This window comes from Dipodomys merriami, unplaced genomic scaffold (genome assembly GCF_024711535.1).
Source record: "Dipodomys merriami isolate MVZ:Mamm:240054 unplaced genomic scaffold, mDipMer1.0.p SCAF_13, whole genome shotgun sequence".
In the NCBI taxonomy this organism is placed as follows: Eukaryota; Metazoa; Chordata; class Mammalia; order Rodentia; family Heteromyidae; genus Dipodomys; species Dipodomys merriami.
Genome location: NW_027202604.1, coordinates 32,949,196 through 32,965,575, shown reverse-complemented (window position 1 = coordinate 32,965,575; position 16,380 = coordinate 32,949,196). Strand labels below are relative to the sequence as shown.

At 39.3% G+C, this 16,380-nt stretch overlaps 1 protein-coding gene across 5 annotated transcripts in view; it reads right to left on the bottom strand.

Moving 5' to 3' along the window:
- Positions 1–16,380, bottom strand: part of Cntn4 (contactin 4) — a 793,681-nt gene that overhangs the window by 270,474 nt on the left and 506,827 nt on the right. For all 5 annotated transcript variants that reach the window (XM_070018985.1, XM_070018989.1, XM_070018986.1 and 2 more), the window contains one exon: positions 6,010–6,136. In XM_070018985.1, the coding sequence (XP_069875086.1) occupies positions 6,010–6,136 (127 nt within the window). The remainder of the gene's footprint in view (positions 1–6,009; positions 6,137–16,380) is intronic.

Sequence of the window (16,380 nt, the reverse complement as noted above, 5' to 3'; positions counted from 1 at the left end):
TCTCATTGCATAGTGAAACACTTGAAAAAGTCACATTTTTACCTTCAATGTGTGAGTGATCTGTTAAGTATTGGCAATACAGAGGCAATGCTTATTTGGAGCAAATAAGAGATTTTGCCAGGAGGCAAGACAAATGGGTGTCTCCTAAGCTGATTTCTGAATTGCTATAGCAAATTGGCTCTCTCTCCCTCCCTCTCGGTCTTCCTTTCCTCTCTCTCTCTTCTCTCTCTCCTCTCTTTAAGCTGATAACTGATTGAACTTAATACTAAGGGAGAGGCAAGTCTTTTTTTGTTTTTCCTTGACTTGGAATTTGTTCGCTGGAAACTCAGAGAGAAAGTACTGCAACCTAGTATTGGAAGGTTTTGCTGTGTGGAAATGGATCCTGAGTGAAATAAGTAATGTCATTTGTCCTGAGGGAACTTTTAATACAAGGGAAGTTGGTGAGAGTCAAAACTTCTGAAATTTTTCTAAGTCTGGGTCAATCCTTTCAGCACGAAGGGGTGGGAAAGAAAGCAAAGACAAGACTCCGCCAAGGGAATAAACACAAAGCAAAAAGGTCAGCAAGGCTGTAACCAGGAAAAACCAGATGCTGAAGATCCCCTGGGAGAGCTCACTTTGGACTTTCTCCTCCTTGTTCAACCTGGTGAGTCAGCCAAAGACTGAAGAAGTTCACCTGACACACAGCTGAAATGGCCAGATCTTCCCCTTCTTCCTCTTCCTCTTTCCTTCAATAGGAAGAAGATTTTAAACTCCTAAGTACCAGATAGCTATTACATCCAGAGGAAACTACTGAAGGGCTAAAGGCAAGCCAACTACACTGTAAGGAATTGTGAGTGCCTTTGATGAAAAGCCCTCAGCTTTTTCCTAGCAATCTTAAAAAAAAAAAAAAAGACAAAAAGCATAATAGGTTTCTCTTTCCAGGCTTGTTTTAAATAACAAGGCAAACCCCTTTATGTAAAAACACAATGTTAACCAAAAGCAATGTTAATTAAAGGTCACAGTTTGGAGAAAAAAACAAAGCAGCAACTCTGGCAAATCCTGCCATAAAATTTGTTTTTATTTCTGGCTAACATCTGAACTTCCACTTGGCTGTGTACCCAAACTGCGATTAGTTAACTCCTCATCTCCATATATCTAGACACCTTTGACGCTTACATTTGTGTTGACTACCTAATGCATTTTCAAATCATAGATTTAGCCTGGAGTTGACTGGATCAGACACAGTGTAACTGCTTGTTTTGGTTTGCTTGGGGGTACTGCTGGGTTTTCAGCCACTGTCACAAAATAATCATTAACACTGGTCTTCCTTTCCCTCTCCAACTGTGTCCTGTATTGGGTGATAAATTACAGGCTCACTCTAATTATGGATTCCAGCCTAGAGAGTCCATTTCTGGAATGTACTTTTTTCTCAAGTGGGTGGCAATAGAGCATGTAGCCTTTCAAAAAGACTTAAAACATCTCCTATGAAAACTTGCCTGACATCTTTCCTCCCTACCTCCCATTAGACTTTCTTATAGGATGATCACATCCTGAGCACACGTTACTCACGCTGACATGGTGGCATGCCAACTATTTCTATAGCTGGGCAGTCCTCAAATGATCACTAGTAGTTCATAAGCTCTAAGTACTTCAAACCTAGGCAGGAGCTGGGCCATTGTACCTGTGTGATGTAATGGTTAATACTGTTTTCTCAGAGGATGTATTTTTTTTTTTTAAGAATCCTAATATAATACAGTTACAGATCCAGTACTTAGGAGGCCCAGATCTGAGATCCAGTTCAAGGAAGAGCCTACTCCAAGCACCTTAGAATTCATAGTTGGAGATGATTAAGTGGCTGGATGGATAAATGATGAAATATTTGAATAGATGAATAAAGGAGCTCATCAATTCTAAAATAATCTGCATGATGCAAATACGTTGAACTCCTATAGGATGTCTGAGTCTTTTACCTTTTTCTAGACTAGTGGGCTAAGGACAGAGCTCAATGGCAGAGCCCTTCCTTGCCAAGCTATATGTGAGGTTCTTAGTTTGGTTGCCAGTACCATAAATGAAACAAAAAGCAAGCAAAATCCTGAGCCAGGCACTGTTGGATTCTGTTGTAAGCCTCCCCACTTAGAGGCTGAGATCTGAGGATCATGGTTCAAAGCCAGGAAAAGCAGGAAAGTCCATGAGACTCTGATCTCCAATTAACCAGATAAAGAAGCCAGAGTGGAGGCATGGTTCCAGTGGCAAAGTAACAGCCTTGAGCTAAGAAGTTAAGGGACAGCTCCTAGACCCTACGTTCAAGCTCCAGTAGAGTCAACAACAACAAAATACAGCAGTAACAAACAAACAATATAACACTATGTGTTCTTGTGACTCCTTAATAATACCATTTGATTTTATGATCTACTTATTTCTTATTCTTTTTCTATTTTCTATTTCTATATTATGATATACATATTTTTTAACATTCAGTTATTAATTGGTCTCACTTCTTTTACTGTTACCTAAAATTAGCTCAATTTTTAATCCATTCATTAACTTTGAATATAGGCAAAATAATATTTATTAGAAATAAGTAATAAAGAATCATGAGTCAACGAAGATCCATATCTAAGGAAAAGAATCCCATCATTACTGTTGATGTCTCTGGTATCTATTGTGATTACAATGATTCCACTGTAGCGATTAATCATTATCTTCAATTTGGACTTTATTCCATAATGTTTTAAATGATTTTTTTTACAGGTATGGTTATATCTGTTAAAAGAATCACCTCCAAATGCCACTCTGGCCTATTTGGGTTAAAGCCTTTTGAAAAGCAACTATTAGGTGATCACTGTAATCTTCATCCAGTTTCTAAGTGCAGGAGATGAAATTCCTAGAGGAAAGGTGCCATTTTTTTGTACACAAACATTCTTAACCATCAATGACTGGCAGCTGACGCAGAGAAAAGGCACTGGCAAACATATTTTCTCCTAGTCTTCTCACATAACTTAGCTGCTGTCTCACAATTGTGTCTCACGATTATTTACCGTCCAATGCATTGCATCAGTGTCCAGTCACCTATTTAGGTCCTTTCCTTGGCCATATCAAACTAGTTTTCAATAAATTTCTATACTTTCTTTGCTTTGGTTTGTTTTAGGTCCATTGAAATCTCAGGCCCAGTGGAAAACTTTGAGAGAGCAAAGCTTACATTTTTCCACTCTTAAATAACCAATCCGTCTTACACACTTTTGAACTTAATGCATAATCATATGCTTAGTACTGTGCTATGACTCATTCTGTACCTTCAGGTTTATTTTGTTCCATTCCTGGGTTAAAGGCAGCTGTGATTCGCTTATCTTCACAACAGTAAGAGGTTACCTTGCATGAACATCCCAGTTAATGTTCACTTCTGAATATATTATGAAATTAAGCCAACTCGCTCCAAAGGTGAATATATCTTTAGTTTTACTGCAGGATGCTGCTTTTACTGCCCTGTGGCTTTTACCAACAAAATTACTATCAGAAAAATTTAAGGGTTCTATTTGTTCCATGTCTCTACCAATCTACTGTCAGTCCTCTAAGATTCATTTTCTTTTTATGTTTCTGTTTACTAATGATAAAGTCTTCTATATTTACTTCATGTTTTTTTTTTGTGGGTCATGGGGCTTGAACTCTTTCTACAGCTCAAGGCGAGCACTGTACCCTTGAGCCACAGTGCTACTTTCAGTTTTCTGGGTGGTTTATTGGAGATAAGAGCCTCACAGACTTTCCTGCCCTGGCTGCCTTTGAACCACGATCCTCAGATCTCAGCCTCCTGAGTAACTAGGATTACAGGCATGAGCCACCAAGGCCTGTCACTTCATTTTTTTTTTGTTTTGTTTTTTTGAAGGAGCTTGGTCAGCTGTTGGTTCCTGTTTTCACTGGATTGCTATTTTTTTTACATTTTTATTTATAGAAATTTTTAAAAAATATTCTGGTATCAATCCTTCAACAGTAACAAATAAATTACAAATATCTCTACTACTCTGTAGCTTGTACTTGTCTCTCAGTCTATTACTTTGAATAGAAGTTCTCAATATTAATGAAGTTAAATATTTTCTTTTACAATTTGTACTCAGTCATGTTTAAGAAATTTTTCCTCTTCCAAGTTATAAATATGTATGCCTGTTTTCTATTTAAATCATTTTAAATGCCCCATCGAAATTTTCTATACACCTGGAATTGATTCTTGTGTATGCTATGAAGTACAGGTTCAATTTTATTCTTCTTTTTTCAAGGTGTTTGACAACATTGTCACCCATCACTCCTAACCCATCCCTTCTCTCACTTTTCTTTTCTTTTCTTTTTAAATTGAGATTATGTGGTTACATTAATTTCACATACTTCACAGTATTTGGAATAATGATAGTTAAAGTCACAAACACATTTTAACCTTCAGAAGGCAAATTGTCATTATCATGGTCTATAACGTTTGTGAATTCTATGAGATTTAACAATACAATTATTTCTTCCACTTTTATTCTTCCAATTTTATTCTTAAATAAAAAATATTTGCCACACAGATGATTCTTTATCCAGCACACCTCTTTTCAACTTGTTTCTATAATTGTTATGATTTAAAATTTTGTTTATTTTGTTATTTTTCCTTTGATTTCCTACCGATGAATAAAAATGATACATGTATATGGGGTAAAGTGTGATATTTTGATACATGTATATAACACTCCATGGTCAAATTAGTGCAATCAGCATTTGTGTTGGGAAAGTTCAATGTCCTCCCTTCTAGTGTGCTGAGATACACAATTCATCGTAATGCTGTTGTGTTGCAGAACACTAAGTCTTAGTCATCCTATCTAGTTTTATTTTTCATATTTGTTATTCAACTCCTTCCTTCCTCTACCATTCTCTCCTCTACCCTCCTCTCCTCTCCTCTCCTCTCCTCTCCTTTCCTCTCTTCCCTTTTCTCTCTCTCTCTCTCTCTCTCTCTCTCTCTCTCTCTCTCTCTCTCTCTCTCTCTCTCTCTCTCTCACTTGTCTCTCATAGACCCTAGACCCCTGATCGCTGCTGTTCTCTCAAATTCTGTGAGGTCAACTCTGTAGATTGGCATGCAAGGAAGAATGTGCCCCACCTGACTTCCTATGCTTCTCTTTTCCTCCTTACATGCATCCCTCCAGCTCTATGTATGCTGCTGAGGGTGTCAGAATTTCATTCATTTCTGTGTATGAACAGTATTCCATGGGTATATATTGCACTGTCTTGATTCACTTATCTGTTCATGGACATCCCAGTTGATTTTATATCTTAGCTATTGGGAGTAATGCTATAAAAAAATGGTCTGGGTGTATCTTTGGCATACTGATTAATTTTCTTCACACACAAAGACATATATATATATATTTTTTTTTTTTTTTTTTTTTGCTTCTTGTAGTCTGTTTCTACTGCCTGGGGAAAATTTCTTCAGAGTAGTCTTATATTTACTAATTTTCTTTTAGCTACATCTCATTTGTAATGAAAACCACTCAGACTTAAGTTATGAAATAAATGAATATTTGTGCTTTACAGTCCTATGGGAAGGTGAATTTATTACTTATTTTGGGAATTTTTTCATTAACATGTCCTGTTAGCTGACCCAGCATTTTTCTTGCTATCCTAGTGACTGTAGAATGGCAAAAGGCAAAGCTCAGGTCACCTAGTTCATCAAGGTGATGATTACTTTTAGTGTTTAGTTTCCTGTGCTGACTTAAAAAAACACTTTTTGACTAGAGTATGTCCTATTTACTCAACAGTTTGCTGAAACATTTAAATTTGATAATTTTTATGAATATTTAGCAGGAATTGTTAATATTTTTAAAGTATCAATCTGACTGTTTAATCCCCAGTACTAAGACGTTGGCACTGTTTTCTTGAAATAATCATTTATTCAGATTTCCCAGGGTATTCTATGATGCCTTTCTAAAAGCTCCCTCTGAAATCAGTGCTATGTAAGTATTTGCTGGTTTTTACAATAGGAACTGCATGCAGGAGCTCAAACCAACACACCTGATATGAGGTTTTGGATTCCCCTTCACTTCACAATTGAGCTTCACTTTTTTCTCCTCAGAATCCAAAGGGAACATGACATGACTTGGTTCTTGAACAAAAACGGGTCCATGAAGTGTATAGTCATCTGAAATGAGAAGAGAAAATGTGCAAAATGAAGCCACGACTGGCTACAGCACCACAGCAGAAACAAACAAAACCCTCCCACAAGATTCAGAGCTGCGCACTCACTGTCAGCTTCTGTATGACATTCCCCAGGAAGACTGACTTCAGGTGGGCTATGACAAAGTAAAGTCTTGACTGTCTTCTTTCTGATTGGTCACTTTGGCTGTCAAGTCTCAGCCAGCCTGGCTGGCTACTCCTCTTCCTTCCTGAATCTATTTGCTCTAACTCCCCCTACTCAGTTCAAACTTTGGACCTCCAATTTCCCTTTTGTGCTGTGCTGTCACTTTGGAAGGCTGTGTAATGTCATCACATTAACATCTCTTATGCTCTATAATTGAAAATGTAATTGGAAACTGGCCATGATCATTTTTAAAATGTGTTAATAACAAGAACTATATAATATAGATGGTCTTAATATATACATTTAGTATAGCATAATATTTACAAAATGTTTTAAAATAGCTTAAATATTACATGGTATTGTATTATATTTATTATAGTGTAGTATATTATTGTATGTGTTTTACACATACACATGTTATATAGTCTGCATTGAAAAATTATCTGTAGTAAAGTTTCTCTATTTTTTGCACCCACTAAGGGCCCCCATGCATGTATGCTTGGCATATATGCCAGGGACAGAAGAAAATTAATCAGGTTGGTTTGGGGATCCAGGTGATCAAGATCAAAAGCTCAAGCTCATTTCTTTGAAGATGTATAATTCAGATTTAAGAACAAACCAAAATGCTTCAAGTTAAAGTTGGAACAGCAGAAAATATAAGAAGAAAACCTAACCAAACAGAACTTTAGTCTATTACAGAGAATTAGGAGTAATTCTCTGAAGGTTCAGAAGGACCAGGAACTATAATTCAATGGTGAATCAACTACTAAGTCAGCCACATGGGTTAAAAAAATGGGAAAGTGTAGCCAGTCACCAGTAGCTCACACCTGTAGTCCTAAGCTACTCAGGAAGCTAAGATCTGAGGATCATGGTTCAAAGCCAGCCCAAGGAAGGAAAAATATGAGACTCTTATCTCCAAAATTTATCACCAGAAAAAACTGGAGCTGTGGCTCAAGTGGTAGAGAGCTAACCTTGAGCCAAAAAGTTCAGCGACAGCCCCAGGCCCTGAGTTCAAGCCCCAGGACCAGCAGCAAAAAAATGTGCATCCAGGGATGCTGTAAATTATATTCCCATTACCAACTGGTATATATAAAATTCTATATATAAAATTCTAAGTCAGTAAGAAACTTAAACCAAGAAAACAGAATCTATGAAAGCAAACAAATAAAAGCCCAGAATAAAAGCACCCAAGTGTGCATTTTTTCCAATACTGGTGGACCAAATCCATATATTACAGAATCCAACTATTTACATTTCAGATTTTCAACAATTACATAGATATTTTCAAAACAAATTTAGACGACTGGTCAAGGGTTAGTTCATTCCAACTGTGAAGAAATGAGTAAATTTTTGGCACATCTACTTAAATGAAAAAATGTTCTTTTCATCAAGATCACTAACATAGCAGTGAGTTGAGTAGATTTTTCCTCTAAGAGAGAAATATTTCCATTGTTGTTTTCCAATTCTAGAATTATGTGTGTGTGTATATAATATCAATCATCTCAATTCATTGGTGCTCCCTGATTTGAATTTCATACAGAAATATAGTCTATTACTAGTAATTCCAAATAAGAATAAAACACAATAATGATTACCCAGGATGCAGCTGGAAGCTCTGGATTAACATCTGTACTATTTCTCAATGTAGCCCAGCCGTATTTAAATAACAAAAAGGATATTTTTTCCAGTGTATTTTGTAACAAGAATTGATAATAATGATGCTCTGCCTTCGCTATAAATAACATACTCCATCTAAAGTTTTATTTCTCTTGGTTAACCGAGCTCCCTTCTTGAAAATTAACATTAGCATAAGAGAAAAGATATTTCAGTTCTCATCTGAGGAAATCCACAGCCCTTCATGCTCGAGCTATTTGGTTTCACACAGATGGAGGGGACAGATTTTAGTAAGTTTAGCAGTCCAGGTGTAGAAAACAGATATCCTAGCTTTTAAACTTTTAGACTTGGGTTATGAATAATTTTGAGAAAAGGAGTTACTTTACTTTGCCAGAACATGGAGATACCTAAGAGGGAGCCAGAGTCCAGGAGAGGTACCCTTAGGCTGCATATACTCAAGAGATCCAGCCACAGAGTGACTGTCATGTGTCTTAGAGACACATGCAAAGCACTGTGTTCCTACCATCTTCAAAGCCTTAGCTTTGTACCTTGCCTTATGCAACTGAAAGAATGATTTTCATTTTAAAGGCTTAAAGGACTATTTCAGAAAATAGTAGAAAATTCAAGTTAAATATGTCTCAAAGTTAGAATGTAGATCATAGCATATGTGTTTTAGTAAACCTGGGTCAGATACACTGGGCTAGAAGAATCTGGAATCCATGAATCTGGACTTCAATCAAATCCTCTAGTCTCCCTCTCTCTCTCTCTCTCTCTCTCTCTCTCTCTCTCTCTCTCTCTCTCTCTGTCTGTCTGTCTCTGTCTCTGTCTCTCTGTCTCTCTGTCTCTCTGTCTCTCTGTCTCTCTGTCTGTCTTTCTGTTTGTCTGTCTTTCTCCCTCCTCTTCTTCCCCCTCCCACTCCTCTTCCCTCTCTCTCTGCTTCTCCTTCTCCTTCTTTTATTCTGGTTTAAACTCAAGACCTGGACACTGCCCCTTAGCTTTTCCACTCAAGGCTGGCACTCTATACACTTGAGTCATAGCTCCATGTTCAACTTTTTGCTGGTTAAATGGAGATTAGTGTCTTATGGACTGTCCTTCCCAGGCTTAGCTTCAAATCAAGATAGTGAGATCTGAGGAGTCTCCTGAGTAGCTAGGATTACAGGCATGAGACAGAGGCACCCAGCCATCTCTGCATCATTCCTTTTCACAATCAAGTTCGATAACTGAAATCACCCACGCTTCTGTTCCTAGCACTCTAGTTTCCAAGAACAGGCCATTGGGCAACACTGGCTTTAGACTCATTTTAGACTTTTTTCGGGGGAGGACAAAGTCTAACCAACACATCTTTGCTTGATCACATGTAGAGATGCTATTTCAGCACACGTTGACTCCTAGATGAAAGGGAAACGTTCACACAGAGGAAATGTTGGCACTAACTCCATGAAGGAAATGGTTGTCTTAAGCATGGATATGCACATTGGTAATCCCACCACTGGGGAGGCTGATGAAGAAGAATTGCAAGTTCAAGGCTAGCTTAGGCTACATCAGTTTGGGTCCACCCTGAGCCACATAGTAAGAGCCTCCTCGGAAAAGGAGAGGAAAACCAAGTGAAAGGAACAAAGACATATAAACATTAACAAATAAAACCCCAACAGATCACCCTGTAAAGTTATAGGAACCATTCTCCCTTAAAGTATTCACAGTTGACTTCAAGAGATGAAGAATGAGTTCTCCCCAGGGACTGCACTGAAGGGATGAACAGAGAAACCTTCAGCCTCCATGAGGACACACAGCATTCCTGCTGTAACCACGACTTCTTATTAGAAAGACATGAACCCGTTGTTATTTATGTGACAGAATATTAGAGCAGGTGTTTTTATAGCTGGGGATCCCTCCCCGTCCAACTAAAAAAGTATCCCAGAGCTCCTAAGGCCTTGGAGAAGTTTGGGAATGGACTCACACCATCCAAGGTCTCTTTTCAGTGGGAGAAGCAATGAGTTCCCATCTTCTGGGAATTCCTGAACATCATCATTGAGATGAAAATGGATCTGCCAGGTCACTGACAGTCCAAACTCAGTTTTTATAGGTTGTAAATCATAGCTTTTAAGTCCGTGGCTTGGAGGAAGTAGCGTAGGTCCTGATAGATATACAACATGATTATCTGGGTGCTTTTCTCCTTGTCTGCATCACCTGTCTCTTTGTAAAGCAGTAAGAGACAGAAAAGTTTTGGGTCATCACAGGATGGGGGGGGTTGGGGAGGGGAGAGGTAGAGATATTTGATGACCAGAAACTTATTTAAGTGAAAGGTCAGCTTACATTGCAGAGACCCTGAACTTCTCTCCCTTTTGTTCATCAAATACTGAAAATGATTGGAAAATAATACTCCTGGCCAGTGGGTCTCAAATTCATTTTCTTTCCTTTCATCCCATTTCATCCTTTTCTTCTCCAAGTCAAGCTTTTTGGAGGAGAAGCAAAATCAATTTGTTTGTGAACCAACTTCTTTCTGCAACTTCCCATAAGCATCTCAGAAATAAAATGGAGTCCCAGAGCTAAGGAAAAAAAAAATTGTAGATTATGAAAAGTGATATGTAGAAACACAGAATTTTAGAGTAGAAGACACACTTTGATCATAAATGAATTTTCCATATTAAACTATATCTATAATGGGAACAAAATTATAATGGGAATAAAATTATATATATATATATATGTATACACACATACAGAGAGAGAGAGAGAGAGAGAGAGAGAGAGAGAGAGAGAGAGAGAGAGAGAGAGAGAGAGCACAACTCTGTAATGAAAGCAATACCTCTGCAGCTAGATGTTACATGATTGATTTGCAGTTTGAGGACCCCAGTGGTGTATTTTTTCTTCAGATTAATCTGGCCCACGTCTGCATATTCATCCACTCCACTCCCAGACAAGCATCACACTTGGTACACAGGCTGCCACAAGCCACATTGGGCAAAAAAATGGAGTGGTTGGGGACAAGCAGAGAAACATAAGACCAAATCTCAGGTGATAGTTAACGCAAAGGAGAAAGGCAGAGAGCCAAGTATCATCTCCACAGGAACAAGTTCAGAGAAAATCGGACTCCAGCGAAAGGTCAGGAGATAACACACATAAAGAAACAAACTAGAGGAGAGTTCTGGGGAAATCTCTCTGGTGCCAAGTGTAGCTATTATATATATATATATATATATATATATATATATATATATATATATATATATATATATATATATATATGCACATATATATTTTTATATATGGCTTCTGTGAGCAATCCCAGAAGTAGCTGAGGTAGGAGCAAAAGCACCAAAGGGGCTGAATCCAATCAGGAAACTGGTCTAATCTCAGGATAAACTTTCCCAGATGTCACTTAGTAAAAAATAAATACATAAAATTGGAAACAAGGTCTAAACAAATTATTTCTTGAAGTTTCATAGAGAAACTGCTTATATGAAATTATCTTCGCAAGGAGGATGACATTACCAAAAGAGGCAGATTCCTGGAGCTTTTCCAGACCCACTAGATTTTTCTTATTAGGGTTTAGTGGCAATGGCATTTTAGCAAGTCACTTGGTTGCCCTTGGTGCCTTCATAAGTTTAAAAACTAGTACTTAAACCTTTTAAGTTGAGCACAGACAACCTGCAGTCCTAAATGTGAAAGATGCTAGTGAAGAAAAACCACACTGCGCATCTCCCACCTCTTTGCTAGGTCACGGAGATGAAGAACACATTTGGCCACTATCCCTTGGGGGCCAACGTGTTTCTTTTCTGCTGGCATTGTTTCTTAGCCAAGATAAATCATTTCTGTGATCATTATAAAGGACATAGAAGACTCTCACGGCCAATGGGATACAGAAGGCCCTGTGTGAGTCCTTTCTGGACTATTCTGGGACTCAGTTCTCCCGGGGATGCACAACAGAAATGCGATGCTATGATTTCATCTTAGGAATCTAAAAATCCCACATTCCCTTCCACTTATAATGGCTGTGGAGTTGCCAGGTGCTGTGCCTGAGGGTTGTTCAGCTCCTTTAGCCTGATGGCAGTCATGAGAGTGTTGCTGTACAGCCAAGAATCTAGGACGGTGACATAGACGATCTTCCTACAACATCAAAGAGGCGCCTGATTAAACACCTGGTCTTGAGAAGAAAGACTTCAATGCCAACCATCTCCAGTTGAAAGCAATCAGGACAGCTAATGGAGAACCCAAAAGTTCCAATATAAGCTTAGATTATCAATCAGGGAGGAGTGGATGGGTGGAGATGGGGGCTCTAGGTGGGTCACATCTGGAGTATAGCTACATGCTGCCTTGTGCATGCACAGAAGCACCCTTGTGCACACCTGGGTGGCTGCCATGTTGTGTCATTTATCTGGCATATTCTATGTCCTTACTAATGATCACAGAAATGCTTTATCATGGCTAAGACTCTGTATAGTGGGCAGGTCTCTGTGGAACTAAGCTACTCACACAAATCCATGGACAATCCTCCAAGGAAATCCAAAAGCAAAGGAAAGACTGAAATGATGATTGCCCAGCACATGAGAATTCCTTTACAATTGAATCTCTGGCTGTGGACATGGTGGCGGGTCAGCTGACACCCTGTCGTAACAGATATGATTTACTGTTGTTTGCTTGTATTAAATAAGCAGCCAGGGAGGTTCAAAGTCTCCACACAAATGTCTATGTGTGAACTATCACGCACAGTGTTTGTGCTGAATAAGTATTCTACTTGGTTGTTCAACCGAATTGAACAGGAGAAAAATAAATATTAAAGGAGACAGCCATGTCTGCTTAAATGGAAGAAATGTTCCTTTCATTTGGTCTGGCTTCCATTTCCCTGTCTTTAACCCCCGAGTGAGCATTTTAAACAGGAAGGAAAAGAGAAATCTACTGATGACTGGTTGTATGTTTAAAGGCATGATGTGAAAAAATGAAAATCCAAATCAGAAGTGAGCACTTCTTATATTACTTCTTTGTTCTCTGGTTACTGGACTATAATGTGACACAATGTCATATACACCAAAGCCTTAAACATACATAATGCATGTCCTACCAGTGGTGGTAGGATGGAGATGGTCTAGGTTGACAGAAAATCTCTGCACTGTGGAAGGATTTGCAGGAGTGTCAATGAAGAACCAGAGTCCTGAGTCAACATATCCTACTCTGACCCCACCCTTGACCCGTTCCTGAACAAGGCATGAAATAAATGAGAGGGAGAAATAAGTAGTAGCGTGATTTTGACTTCGAGCCCTAGTTATGACACAGATGATACACTTTCAACAAATGCAAATACTTCACAGCTCATTTGGAGGCCAAAAAACTGACCTGAACTGATGTGAGGCTATTTATAGGCTCGGTGTGAATATTCATGTGCTTTGCTGCAGAATTAGCAATGCGCTTGATTATGGAGTGCTGACCAGACTCAGCTGGGATGTTACATAAATACTGGGCATGTTTTGTGGGTCATCTTTCTTTCCTAAGATGAGAGAAATGCTCTTAATTCCCAAACATTTCTGACCCGAATAGTTTCTGATCAGAGTTCTGGGGCCCCTTCTAGAGACTAATTTTACTATTGCCCAGAGGAGATACAATCCAAAGGAGATACTGTCCTAATCTCATGGACTCTTTTTTTTTTTGGGGGGGGTGTCCGGTCGTGGGGCCTGAACTCTGGGCCTGGGCACTGTCCCTCAGCTCTTCAGCTCAAGGCTAGCGCTCTACCACTTGAGCCACACCGCCACTTCCAGCTTTTTTCTTTTTGCTTATATGGTGCTGAGGAATCAGACCCAGGGCCTCATGCATGCAAGGCAAGCGCTCTACCACTGAGCCACCTTCCCAGTCCATCATGGACTCTTTATTCTATAGGGAAAGACAGATAATGACCACCTAATCTAGCCAACTTTATCTTTTTAATGATTAGACTTTATTTTTAGACTTTATTTTTAGAGCATTTTCAGGCTTGGATAAAAAAGTCCAAGCAGAGGTATCCTCTGTACCTTTCTTTATCATGCAGTTTCCCTCCATTTGGCATTACTATTTTTGCTTTTATTAATGAACCAGTATTAATACATTATTATTAACTGATGATTGCCCATAGGTTTTATATATACACATATATATGTGCACATATATATATATATATATAGCTTATATGTATAAAGCTTCATCTATACCTCTCATATAACTGCAATAACAGGTGTGTACCACATCCATATTCTTTAGAGAGGGTATCTCTCCAGCTTTATAACGGGGGTTGGCCTCAAACCACGATCCTCCAGATCTTTGCCTCCATGGCATGAGCCATCCTACTCAGTTTCAGTGAGTTAATTCTCCATGTTACTGGTCGTCTTTTTCTTCTGCCTAGTTCCCTTTTACTGCCCTGGTGTATGTAAATGCACATGAGGAGGACTGGTCTGTATATGGCATTACAGAATGTAATAATTTTAAGCCCATTCTTGAACCCAGACACACTTGTGATCAACTGGTCTGTGCTGCTCCCTTGATTACTGTCCTTTTGGACATTTCTGAATAAATATGTGGCAAAATCTACCAAATCATGTCTTTCCTACACCTTTTCTCCTGTATGAATAAACAATTTTCTATTGCAAGAAGTATTTCTGATTGTGTGCTAATCCATTATGGAGGAAGCTAGCTTTAAGCTGGAATTTACACATGGTAGCCTTTTGGACAAATCACTCACTTAAAGAAAACTAATAATGCTTTACATATGTTTTTGTGTGTCTTTGTATCCCCAGAAGGATGCCCTAGGGAGTCACTTAACAGGGAAGATGTTTACTCCAAATTTTGATTGGAATTGGGGATTGGGTGCAGGTATATAAATTAGAATCATATATGCCAAGATGCACAATCCATAAACATAAGCCACTACTTCATTCTTTCTCTCTTCTCTCTCCTCTCTCCCCCCATCTCTCTCAATTTGCCCAGAGTAGCCTCAAACTTCAAGTTTGAGTTCAAGTCATCCCAGTGGCTGGGACTACAGGCACACACCAAATGTACCTGGATTGTGAGCTGGGTGCTGGTGGCTCACACCTATAATCCTAGGTACTCAGGAGGCTGAGATTTGAGGATCATGGTTAGAAGCCATCCTGGGCAGGAAAGTCTGTGAGACTCTTATGTCCAAAAAACCACTCAGAAAAAGCCAGAAGTGGTACTATGGTTCAAGTGGTAGAGTGCTAGCCTTGAGCACAAAGAGGCTCAGGGACAGTATCCAAGCCACATGATTTAGGGACAGTACCCAAGCCACACGACTGAAAAAAAGAGGGGAGACATAGTGTGGATTATTTCAACAAATATATTGTGCTGTTTTAATCACCTGGTGGCTGCCAGAACTGATAAAAGTCAGAGCTCTTAATTCAGATGTTGGAAATTCTTTGGATGAATCCCTGGAGGATGTATTTTTTCATATAATAAAGAGGTGGGTATGAGTCTAAAAGACGTGCTTTGGGTTCTGGTGTTCCCTTGTTCCTTGTTATGAAGTACGTGGTGGCCCAGAGCTGTCCAGGTTATTATGTGATCTGGGGAAAGAACTCACTCATTCCCTGACTCTCTCTCTCTCTCTCTCTCTCTCTCCTCCATCCCCCTCTCTTTCTCCTTCTCCCTCTCCCTCTCCCTCCTCCCCCCTCTCTCTCCAAGTTTTCCACAGCCCCAGGGCATCCTCTTTCTCAACTAAACAAGAGCATGGCCAAAGTGTTGACGTTGCCTTTTCTCCACTCAGTCATAACTTCACGCCTTCTTGGAGACCATCTGTTTCAAGTCCTTCTGGGGTAAGATGCTGGTGTTCTTAACTCCTCAGCAACACCCTGTCTCCCATTGCCTTCCCTGACATTAAAGCGGCCCAACACAGAGTGCCGCGGGCAGGACCTTCATGCTCCACGCACTGTGGTTCCACGAGTAATATTCATGAGCCGCTGCACCTGTCTCTTTGGCAACTGCATTACCCCATTTCTGTCTTTCCTTACAAATCTCAGGTTTTTTAATTTGGCACACACCGAGTGTACCAAGATATAAGCCAGGATGTGTGAAAGGGAGAAATCTGGGAGCTGTAGACACAAAACTGACAACATATTTCTAACGGGAAAGATCCACTAGTTCTGAATTTCGTTTGCTTCTCCTTGGGTCGTAACTTCTTTAAATTGCCTCGCATATTGTTTTTTCGATGACAGGACTGTCATAATACCCATGGTGAAGTTGGAAAAGGGAAAATAAATTTGAGATGAAGTTTCTGGCAGGATCTGGGCTGGGGGTATGGGGTCTTGCAGGCAGGACCTTGGCATCCAAATGCAGCATTGGTAAGTAAACCCAAATGAGACTTATGTTCTGTATCACTCAGGGCCTTCAACCAGAAAGTGCCGTTAAATAAAGGATAAACACATCCTACAATCCATGACTCCACGGAGGCAGAGACACGCTCTATACTCTGTACAGGAAGTTTTAGGAAACCGCAAATC